We start from the raw sequence: 12,410 nt of genomic DNA, 5'->3' as shown, positions 1-12,410 counted from the left end.
ATTAGACTTCACGTTGGCTTTCTTTAATGGTTGCAGTTATCTCCTGTGTGTGCTGGTTTAAAGACCAGAAATGGAGTCCATACTCAAAGTAGCTACCTCTTCCTCCTTTTGCTGCTTTTTCCAGCTTTTGCAGTCTTCATGGACATTTTAAAATAATTGGTGAAGATAAGTAGCAAAGGGGTAAAGTGTAAAGCACTTTGGTTGAGACATTAGAAATGAATGAATGGAAAAAATATTTAAAAAGAACAGGAGCACCAAGCTACTGCTGTTAGTCCATGCAGCAACCAGCCGGAAGCCATCACACAAGCCTGCTAAGGTGGTGGAGCCTCTCATAACGTTTAGAAAATATCAAGGTGAGCAATCGAATTGTCAAGGCATAGATGGCTCTGGAATGTGTGCTGGGATTAGTAGAGAGAGATATGTTGGTTGACATTACCTTTGAGGGATGAAGGGTCTGTTTCTGGGCTTTGTGATAGAGCATAAACAAATATTAATATTTTCAAAAATATCTATAGTTTGTAGTGTGTCCTTATAATATGGTAAGTGGTCCAACTAGGGCAGTTGGAAGTTTAGGATGGTAACAAATCAAATGAACTGGAAGTTAGCATTAGTTTAAAAAAAAACATTGGATAAGTTAATAGGACTAACAAAACATCTTGCTGTGGAAAGATTTTGATCATTTTGATGAGGATTTTGGCTGAGTTTTGTGAAGAGACTGGACATTAAACATTTGCCTTGCTATGTCATAATCTGGGAATGAATTAAAATGGGAGAGGAAATCAGAACTTGGCACAGCTGTTTTACCCAGCTCAGGCTGTTAGCTGAAACAAATTTGGCTGAAGAGGGCAATATCTTTCACTGTTGCATACTGATTCAGGAGGGAGCAGGTAAAAGATGCTGTGATTAGTTTTTATTATCTTTCATTATTATTGGCCATTGACTGCAATGGCCTCTACTACCTAAAGGGTATGAAGTGGAGGTAACTGGAGGCAAGTACTGTGCAATAGCTTTCAGAAATACCGTCACCCAAAACTGCTGGCAGAGAAAAATAATTATCTAATTTTAAAAAGATATGATCTTCCAGTGCATGATGGCTGACCCAACCATGGGCTGTTGGCACCACAATCATAACTTTGTTGTATTGTTAGTTCTATAAGATGCAGAAATATTAACTTGGTTGGTGACTGCAAGTAATTTTCCTCCCTGTTCCATATGAGTGCAAATCAGCTCTGATGAATTCAAAGTGTGAAGAGTTCAAACTTTGCTGGTTCAGCTCAAATTGTGTTCACAACATTGTCCAGGAATGCCACGGTAAAGAGGTTTGGCTGACGAGGGGAAAGGTAGGATATTGGAACACTGACTGTGCCACTGTACTGCCCAACTCTCTGGTAATACTGTCCTTGTCTGTATTCAAGATCAAGATTCCTTTATTGTCATGTAATAAAACAGGCGTAATTTTGCCATCAGCGGAAATTGCCGAGCACCTCTTACAGTTAGAGAAAGAGAAGCAAAAGAGAGCCCCCGCTTCCCCCCACCAAGTCATTAAGTATCCATGGATTCATCTCCAGCACTTCTGCAGCCCCCGCAGACTTCAGTCCAAACCATCAGCATCCCAAACTCAAGATACAAACCTCCGACATGATCAGGAAGCCTTCAGCACCCTCTTGCGACCTGGTTCTGATGCCTGGTACCCCTTTAGTCATGGTCCAGCAGTCCACAGCCTGGTGTGAGTTCTTTAACTGTAGTTGCCAGCAGCTAACATGGTTTCCTCACCTTCAGTCACCAACAGCCTGCCGTTATAGAACCCCTCACTGGTCCTACGCCATGGTCACCATCCTATGGGTCATTCTTCTGCTTCTTCACAAACAGGGGTGTGATCTCCCTGTTTTCTGGTGCTCTGCTCCAGTCTGCTGCTCCCCCAGAGTCTGCAACCCTTTGAGGCTGCTGCCGAACGCAGGGGCTGCCACCTTGGGTCCAGACCCTGATGTCACAGGATTTTAAAATTAACAACTGTTGGGTCCTTTAACAGGCCAATTAAAGCCTGTACGGAGCCATCAGTAGTTGCACTGGGTGGTAGAACCCTTCAGAGGAGCGCTGTGTCTCCTCTTCTCCGCTCTCTGCGGGTCTGCACCTATTTTTTATACAATAAAACTGGAAGTTGGGTGCATGTGGAGAGGTTGAACTAGGGAAGGCTATGAAGGGAAATGGGAGAGGACAAAGGAAAGGGGCAGTTTCTTGGGGCAGTGGCCAGAAGGAACTTTGGCAGTTTGCCCTAGTGACTTTGGCAATGACCCCTGACCAGTAGTCCTCCATGGGTCATTGGTCTGTTGTTACACACGAGAGTAGATGAGTCAAGTTTATCCAGGTTTCTTGTGGGGGGGATTGGGAGGTGGCAGCACAGTGATGCAGCAAGTGGTGTGGCTGCTCACACCTCCAGGGGATCCTGGGTTCGAATTTGATCTCCATTGATATTTTTGTGGAGTTTGCATGTTCTCCCTGTGACTCCATGGGTTTCCCCCAGTGTGTCCAGTTTCCCACCGCAGTCTTGCTGTAAATGACTCCTCAGTGTAGGTGGATGGGGGGGAGGGATGGTCAAAAGGGAATTGATGGATGTGGAAGAGAGAAAATAAGTGGTGGGGCTACAGGGAAATGAGAGGGGTCTGATGGGATCGCTCTCTGGATGGAACAGGTCCGATGGGGATCACCCTCCTGGAAGTGGGCAAGTGCATAATGAGCTGAATGGCCATCTCCTGAGTCAAATGACGAGAAAGGAATCTGTAGCTTGAAGATTATCCTGGAGTAGGTGCTCTGGCATTCAAAGGTATGGCCCACCTAGTACTTTGTGATCTGATACGTAAGCTAGAATCATGACTGAGCCAGTGGAAGAGTCATGCAGCCATTTGGCCCATCACGTGTCAACACTTTTGCATGTCAACGCATCCCATTTTCCTGCATTAGTTTTTTCCACTGCTCAAAACCCTAGCATCAGCAGATTTCTCATTGACATCCTTCAAGGCTTTTTCTATTCTCATGCCTGTCTAAATTTCTCTAAAATATAGTCATTTTTATTTGATTCCACCACCTCTGGCAGTGAGTTCACCTAAATTAATCACTGTGGTGGATGGGAGGGAACTTTAAAATTCCTTCCTCTTCCCTTAAAACCTATGTGGTTTAGTTGTTCATGCACTGACTATTGGAAAAATATTCTGTTTGCGATTATACAGTATGCCCTATGTATGCCTTGTATAATTTTTGCATCACTGTTGGGCTTCCTTCTTCAGAGAAAGCAAGTCCAGGCTATCCAGTGTCTGCCCACAACTGATGTCCTTCAATCCAGGCAGCATTCTGGTGAATCTCCACTGTACTTTCTCCAGCATATCCTTCCTATAGTATTCCAAGTGTTTTATGAAGTTAGAGCTTCAACCTTTGCATTCTATGCCCCAACCTATGCAGGCAGTGGTCAAATGTCTTCTTCACCATTCTGAGTTGTTATTTTCAGGGTAAAACTTGAACCCCAAAGTCCCTCTGTATATCAACATTGCTTTAAATTTTCTCCAATAACTCCCCGTCTTCTGGCTTATTAGCTTGTAGTTATTTGACTTAGCCCTTCTGCATCCTTTAAATAAAGGAACTATAAAATTCTCCAGTCTTCTGGTTCCTCACCATATGGTCAACAAGGATGCAATAACCTCTGTCCATCTCTCATCTTGCTCTCTTTCTGTGGAATTATGGGGTTGATCTTGTCTGGTTTTGGGGATTTACCCACTCTTCTGTATTCCAAGACATCTAGCTCCTCTATCTTAACTGACTTCGTGCAGACTACCAATGTACCCCTTTGTTGAACTCACCATCTTCTATGTCCCTAGTGAATACTTCTTGTCTGTAATCACCAAGGGTCCTTGCTGCTGTCCCATGGTTCAACACACATACCTCTTTGGTCCCTCAGCAGACCCATTCTTTCCCTGGCTGCCCTCATATTTCTTATATACTAATAAATCGTCTTGGGATTCTCCTTAATCTTACTTGCCAAGGATGTATCACAGCCCTCTTCATCCACCTAATTTCCTTCCTTAAGTTCTCTCTTACACCCTCTATTATTTGAGAGATTCACCCAATATTATTTGTTTAAACTATTATATATTTATTTTTCCTGACCAAGCTTCAATATCCTCTGTCATCAAAGTCTCCTTAATCTTGACATCTGTCTTTCCCCTTGACAGAACATGCTGGCTCTAAACCAGACACCACCAATCTGTTGACACTATGGCCAAGAAAGCACACCAGTGCCTCAGAAACCTAAAGAAATTTAGCATATCCCCTGAGATCCTTTACCAGTTTATTATAGATGTACCAGAGAACATATCCCATCCTGTCACATCATCGCTTGATACAGAAACTGTCCTGTCCAAGACCACGAGAAACCATAGTGAGTTGTGAACACCCATCAGGCTATCACGCAAACCCTTCTCCCCATCCGTTGACTCTGTCTACACTTCCTCCTGCCTCATGAAAGCAGCCAACATATTAAAGGACCCATAATTTCCCAGTCATGCTCTCTGCTCTAACTATCCCCCCCCCCCACCACCCCACCCTGATGGGAAGAATAAACATGATTCAAAAACCGGTTCATTTCCGCTATTCTCAGATTAATGAATGGACCTCTCGTTAATAAAATGATGTCTTGCACTGTTTGAACCTTTTCTCTGTAACACAATACTCTTCACCTGTTTATTTTGTAGCACCAATTGTACTTAAGTCTGAGTTGATTTTCCTGAATAGCCTGCAGAACAAAGTTTATCACTGTATTTTGGTCCAAGTGACAGTAAACAATTTAATTCATAATCCTGGAACAGTAAAGAGTTTCAGCAAACATGGCAAATGACTGTCAGAGTAACTAAATTTTCAGATAAGTGTATATGAGAGATTCATCAAATGTGTAAGTGAGTTGGGAGATTTTGTAGAGAGATGTGATTTTAGGGAATAGATATAAAAGGAGGGAAAGACTATGAAGTCTCTGAGCTTCAGGGAGAAATTTATTATTGCTGTTTACTTTGCGAAGCCAAGTAATGAAGAGGAAAATAATCCAGGTTCAGCTTCTAAGAATCATATGAGTTATGTAAAAATACAAAAATATTATCCTCACAATCTGTTTCTCCTGTGTGGAACTTTGAACTGTTGTAAAAGACAAGAAGTGAAGAACCTGCTTTTGAAGACTTGGAGCTTAATCCACCTGATTCCAATGAGGTAGGCAGAGTTTTTTCCTGCTCGAACTGCCTCTTCACACATTTCAGTCACAGTTTTTATTCTTTCTTATCTATGACCTACTCCGACTCTTATTTTGTTTTCTAAATCCCTCAACCCTCGTTCTTTTGGGAAATTGTTCAGTCATCTTATTTCAACCATACCAAATATTCCCAACTACTTTGAATTATTTGCTTGTTAAATAGCATTGGGCTCAATTTTCTAGTGCATAAAATGTTAACACTGAAATGTGTGCTTTAAATAGCCAGGTGCAGTAGGGTTATGATGCAAGAAAATTGGTTGGAATTGAGATCTGTATCAGCCATCTATATCTAAGCATGGAGTGCCTCAAATAAACTCTGCACAGGCAGATTTTGCACTGTTTAGAGTGAATCCTCAGCTAACCAGAATAGACCCTTTCTCCATCAGTGATACCACCTTCTGGTTACAGAATAATTAGTAGATAATTTGTCCGTTGACTTAATGGCAGACTGAGTTCACCAAAGATTTATCTTTGCAAAGTATCTTTGAAATTGTGAGAATTTTTTTCCCTGACTGACTGGATTTGAGAGACAGGGGTTGGAGTCAGGTAACCTGCTCCTCTATACAGTGATCAAAAAAGTATTGCAACCATTAAATAAAAAACATAAAAATGTGACACGCACTCACGTTCTGCTTCACCCCTGCTAAATAATAAATCGAAATCAAGAGGACAGAGAACACAGACCCTGAAGTGGAAGAGGCTGAGACTCATCGTGTCAAGGTGAGTAGATTTCATTGTCATCAGTATCTTTGTGGGGGTATTTTGGTTCATTCTTCTATGACAATTTTCTTCTAAATGCTTTCATTCACACTTAATGGTTAGTTTTTTTCACTCAGGGATGTTGTCTTCACTGGAATTCAGAAGAATGGGAGAGGATCTTGTGGAAAGGTATAAAATTGTGAAAGGGACAGATAGAGGCAAGGAAAGATATTTCTACTGTTAGGTGAGACTAGAAGACATAGCCTCAAAATTCAGGGGAGTAGGATCAGGGCAGAGATTAGGAGGAACTGCTCTTCCCAGAGAGTGGTGAATCTGTGAAATGCACTGCCCTCATTAAATAAATTTAAAACACAGATAGATTTTTGTGAAGTCGGGGAATTAAGGTTATGGGTAGACTGAGTTGAGTCCATGGCCAGGTATGCCATGCTATTAAACAGCAGAGCAAGCTCAATGGGCCAGATCCTCTCCTGCTCTTATTCTTATGCCTTCCCCCAAAATAATTTATTTTATTAACAGTCAGGAGTCTTGTTGTCAAATGTGCTTCCACAAGAATCCACTTTCTACTGGTCGAGTCTCGGTATGAAAGCAAAATTTGGGGTTCACTCAGGTTAGGTGGCTTGTGTGAGACAAGAATCTGTTTCAAGCTGATGATCTTGGCAACAGATGGGCCACGTGGGATGCGGTGTTATTGTTCATTCAGTGCTTCTTTCTGCTTGTTAATTCTCAGCAATTTATCAGTAGAGTATGTTGTCACCATTTTATATTTCCATGTAATTCTTTGATTGTCCCAAGTCATCGTTTATCTGAGAATTTCAGAGTTCATTGCATATGAATGGGTCATTTGTTGCATTGATCTGTACTGCTGCCTGTTCTAACCACTCTCTCACCTCGTCCGGCTAATCTTCTCAGCACCTCTTAGGCTGCCACCCGGAGTCCTATCCCTGGCCCAGACAGACTGAGGAGGATCCTTGCAGAAATCTATAAAATTTTAAGAGTATAGATAAGGTGGATGGTCACAATTTTTTCTAGGGCAGGGGTGTCTAAAACCAGGGGGCATAGATTTAAGATGAGAGAAGAAAGATTTGAAAGGAACTTAAGGGGGACCTTTTTCCTTGTAGAGGGTGGTAGATATGTGGAATGAACTGCTAGAAGAAGTGGTAGAAGAAAGTCCAATGGTAACATTTGAAAGACGATTTAGATGGATACAAGTACCCTTTTTACACTGATCCACCTTTAATATGCCTCAACTACCTGTACAAACGTGATGAAGGCAGATTGGGGGGGGTAATTTCAGACCCATCTTTTATCCGCCAAGCAAGGTTTTATTAGAGGCGAAGCGGGGCGAGTGTAAAAGGGAGAGCTGTGTTGTTGGGTCCAAATGGGAAAGGAATGCAATGTCCCACCTCTTTTGCTCAGGGAAGCTAGCTTGCTGTGTAAAAGGACTTCACTGACCTGACATTTCTTCTGTGTGAACAAGCAAATCGGCTTCCAGAAAGGGGACATGTATATGGCAATAATGCAGGTTTTTAGTGTAAAAAGAGAAAAAGGTAGAAAAAATTTAGAGGGATGTGGGTCGAATCAGGCAAGTGGGACTAGCTTGGTTTGATAAATTAGTTAGCATGGACAGGTTGGGTCAAGGGGCCTGTTTCCACATTATAAAATTCTACAATGCTATCAGAATCAGAGCTGTGCAGCACAGAAACCTGTTGTGTCCATGGCTGCTATCAAACATCCATCCATACTGATTCCATTTTATTCTCCCCACTTTCCCATCAATTCCACCAGATCGTTTTATGCCTAAATTTGTGTCTGCCTTTGGATGCGGAGCTGTTAATAGCCCACTGTGAGTTACGGTACATCCACTATTGTTACTTGTACTTTGAATGTCTGGATGGCTGACCTGCAGGTCCAGTAGAGGAACCCAGTCTGTTAGGAAGTGCACGTTGGAGGTTGGGAAACAAACTTCTGTTGATCTGTTGAGTAAGTCGTGTGCTACCCTTCTCAGCAGTGATTCTAGGCTTTTTGGGGTGTGAGGGGGCCCATTGTGATTATATTCATGTAGAATTAAACATTGCTTTGTCAAGATCCAGCTTTCTGATGACCATTTTACTTTATGCACTACATTGTATGATTCCATTTATTGTTTCACATTTCCCAAGGAAGAGGTGACTTGATAAAGGTGTATAAGATTATGAGGGGCTTAGATAGGGTGGATAGCCAGCTCCTTTTCCCCAAAGCAGTAATAACAAATACCAGAGTTTGTCCGTTTAAGGTGAGTGGAGGAAAGTTTAGGGGAAATATCAGAGGTATGATTTTTACACAGAGAGTGGTGGATACCTGGAATGCATTGCCAGAAGTAGTGGTGGAGACTGGTACAAACGGGACATTTGAATGTAAGGGAAGGTTATGGATGCGAGTTTGGGATATAGTTAGATTGATGAGGGAGTAGATTTATGTAGGTCAGCATGACAGAAGGTCCTGTACTGTGTTGCATAGTTCTGTGTTCTACCTCTGCCTTGCATTCCTGACGTCTGCTAGTACTATTTGTTCACTAAAGCTACTTGTCTCAAGGATCTGGAATTAACTATTCAGAAAGTTGCCTGGTTTATATCCATGTATTTATCAAAGTTTCCGGTCTTTGTTGACCCTTGCATGTGGTTGCAGCTGGGTTCAATCCTGGCCTCAGGCGCTGACTGTATAGAGTTTGTACATTCTCTCTGTGGCCACGGGAATTTCTCCAGGATGCTCCTGTTTCCTCCCACGTCCCAAAGATATGCAGGTTGGTGGGGGGGGTGGGGGGGCTAATTGTCTCTGGTGTATTGGTGAGTGGCAGAATCTGGGATTAGTTGATGGAGATTAAATGGAATAATTTGATGCCCATCAACAAATAAGATTGTAAATGAGTGTTTGATAATTGATGCAGACTGGTGTCGCTGTGAGAATCCTTTTCCTCTTTTGCCTTTCCCTGGTACACTTACTCTTCCCTGCCATTGGAAAATCCTTCAGATGCTTTTTCCATAAAACACCTGGCAGTTTGACTCCTTTCCATCTGACAACCCTTCTCTTTGGAATGCACTTTGATGTACATGAGCTTTGCCCTTGCCCTGCCTGATCTGTTTTCAAAGATTCCAATATGATGTGTGATGGATCTTATAATCTGCAAATGTCCATAATATAAATGCAGCCTTTTGTCGTTCTTTCCTCAGCGTTTTCAAGTGGCCATTGTTAAAACATCCAACGTCGTTACCTGTGAGTTCTGTAGGCAGGTCCAAATGCCCTTTCCAACTCCCCAGCTGTTGGACACCACCAATCCAGAAAAGGTAAAAGAATTATGGGAGCTAATGAATGTGACTTCTTGATACTGAGCTGTCATACACATTGTACAATGTACATATGCATCAAAATACTTTCTTGCTGCAGCTGAACAGGTACTCACAAATAAAAGCTATAACAGTAAAGTATTAGAATTAAATTAAAGAGTCAATAAATACTCAAGATGATAATATTCACAGTTAATCTTGTGCGAAAGGTGAGTTGCAATGGTGCAGACAGTCCTTTTGTTGTTTGAGCAGTTGATGTTTCATGCACTGCCTTCCTCAACTTGTGTGAAGTGATTGCTTTCCTTTTTGTTCTCTTTCCTGGTCTGGGGACACTAAACCTATTTTCCTTCACCATTCCATGCACAGCTCTTCTGTTGCAACATGAGCTGGGAGCTGTACCAACAAATTTTGCAAAATCGAGAGGAGAATGTGGATTATGAGGAGCCACTTTTTGACCTGGATGGGTTCCATCCCAACAAGAAGGAGGTTGAAGAGGCAGTGAAGAAGTTAACAGAGAGGTAAGGGAAGAGAACATCTGAATTCTCTCTCTAAAGTGCCATCCATTGAGGTGTGTAGTCTTTGCAGCCAATAGTGCAAACCAAAGAAATTCCTAACATTCTTAATGCAACTTTGATTTCTCTTAAAGCTGCTCCATTATTATTTAACATTGAGGAAAAAATTTTACATTTACTGTATATTGAATTTATTGTAGCATTCCATCTAACCAGATGATAGGCTGTGGCGAGTTAGGTACATGCAGCAAGATCTGCAAACACGCAGTGTGATAAATGATTGGATTGCTTCCCCATTTGTTGAGAAGATTGTGATAATATTCTGCTGTGGTCTTCAAGTACTGCTGTGAGATCCTTTACATTCATTTGAGGAGCAAATGGGAAATTGTATCGCTATCTTGTTGCCAAGATGATGCCAGCCAAGTCTCTTCTGAGACAATGACAAGAATGTCGCACTGACCTGTTGGAGAATGTATTGGTAGGATTAGCTGAAATGAGGGTCACAAGGAGATGGATGCTGCCACTAGATTGGCTGGCTTCTGTGATGTAATTTTAATGTAATTTCTATACATTCCATATCAAAACAAACTTTCTTCATCTGCATTTGAAATTTACTTCACTCATGTTCATAACATTCTTATTTGGTTCTATCTTCTCCAGTACGTTAATGCTTAATCCCACTCACGTTCTCACACTACTCTGTCTCTGGAACTTGTTGCCCTTACACTTCATCTGCCCTTCTGACTGGGGTCTGCTGTATATTCTATCTCCCTTTTCATACTTCTCTTTGCCTTTTTACTTTCTGCCTCGTGTCTCTATTCCCTTAAAACTCCTCTTTCCCCCATAATCGTGTATTATCAGCAAATTTACATACTGTTCCAGCTTCCAAATCATCGATATTGAATATGAGGTCAGCCTGGCACCAATCCTTGCATTACATCCCGCTAATCCCAGTGCACCACCCAAAAATGAACTATTAAGGTTGTTTTCTATCATTGACTAATATCAATCCAACACCAATGTATTTACTCCCTATTCTATGCTCTAATTTTGTTTGATGGCTTCTTGTGTAACACCAGACTGAAGACACAAGATATGCCATTGTTTGTTCTGCTTCTATAAAAAAAAGCTTAAAATCATATTGTTACACATGACCTTCCTTCCATGAATCCATCTACCCCAATAATTTCCAAGCTGCCTTAATGCTCCTTTTCTCCCCTCCCCACCCCAGTCTCCCATAAAACTTGCTACCTTACCAACTATTCCAGAATATTTGTTATGTTGGAAAGTAGTAACCAATATGTCCCCTGTGTCCATGGGATGAAGGGCATGGAGACCTGGAGTAGAAGCTGACATTTGTTCACTTGTCCAGTCCACGGAGGACTGTGTGGAGGCACTGCCAGTGAAGCCTTCATTGCTTCGAGGTGCCAGGCATTGCCTACAGGAGGGCAACGATCACTGCTGTTGGGTAGACGTGTTGGGTTTGAGGTCTTTATTTCAGATGCGGAGTTGCAGCACCATCAGGCCTGTCAGGACTTTGAATGGGGTGGTGGTTCATTTGATCTGAGGGGCCAAACTCTGGTTTTCAATGAGGGTACAAATAAGGAATAAAAGTACCAGAGGGAAATTTACAAAATTCATTGAATGTTTCTATGAAGTGGTACAATATTAGGATTGAGCCTGCGAGATAGTGGCAGCTTCATCTTCAGTCCTTAATCAGTAATAAATTGACTGATGCAGCAGCCAGTCGAGCCTCTGGCAAACTAAGAGTTCATTTTGAAGTAGGTCTTTATATGCTTGCAGAAGACGCACACGAGATGTGTTCTGATGAACAGTTGGTAAAAAGTCTTGCACTCTTTTATTGTTTGCAGGGTCAAAAGCCCTGAAGTAATGATGTACATGACTTCTGTGATACATGGAGACAAAGTCATCTTCAGTACGTAATATGAAGCTATTACCTGTTCCATTTGATTTGTGAGGTGAGATCGAGCTGGAATCCCAGGTGTTGGGGATAGGGATCACACCACCACTTCCTCTTTCAGTTGGGCACTTTTAAAAGATTAATGATTTGGAATCGTGGAATCACCTTGGAGCAGAAGAATGGATAGTGTGTTTGCCAGCTCTTTGAGAGGGTTTTCTAATTAATTCCTTACACCTGAACTTGCAACATGACAACACAGGAACTATAGAACAAGGGGATGTAGTTATAAGGTAAGGGGACAATTTAAAACTAAAATGGGTAGAAATTTCTTTTACCTCTGGTTTTTAAAGCTAGATTATTGTGTACTTAAGGTGGAGGTTGATATATTAAATCCTGAATTTTGTTGCTACTTAGGTGGAGTTTACACTTTCTCCCTCTAACATGTTTCTGTCCCACCACCTACCCTTCACCCCGAATGCTCTGATTTCATAGCCGCAGGGTTATTAAACACAGAAACAGGCCATCCAGCCCAACGTGTGTGCCAACTTGCACTAACCCCATTTGCCTGGGCGTGGCCCCTCTCCTTCTCCTTTCCTATCCACAGTGCCCTCCATAAATGTTTGGGGCAGGCACTTTTTTTTTCCCCCTCATTT

General features: G+C 42.0%; 1 protein-coding gene across 1 annotated transcript in view; it reads left to right on the top strand.

The window, feature by feature from the left end:
• LOC138739988 (uncharacterized) overlaps positions 1–12,410 on the top strand; it is a 58,492-nt gene that overhangs the window by 29,745 nt on the left and 16,337 nt on the right. Inside the window, exons 7-11 of the mRNA XM_069892440.1 lie at positions 5,185–5,244; positions 5,951–6,004; positions 9,211–9,324; positions 9,691–9,842; positions 11,708–11,772. Of these exons, the coding sequence (XP_069748541.1) occupies positions 5,185–5,244; positions 5,951–6,004; positions 9,211–9,324; positions 9,691–9,842; positions 11,708–11,772 (445 nt within the window). The remainder of the gene's footprint in view (positions 1–5,184; positions 5,245–5,950; positions 6,005–9,210; positions 9,325–9,690; positions 9,843–11,707; positions 11,773–12,410) is intronic.

Source organism: Narcine bancroftii, chromosome 7, assembly GCF_036971445.1.
Source record: "Narcine bancroftii isolate sNarBan1 chromosome 7, sNarBan1.hap1, whole genome shotgun sequence".
Lineage (NCBI taxonomy): Eukaryota > Metazoa > Chordata > Chondrichthyes > Torpediniformes > Narcinidae > Narcine > Narcine bancroftii.
The sequence above is the reverse complement of the archived record's forward strand: the minus strand, read 5'-3'. Positions and strand labels throughout refer to the sequence as shown.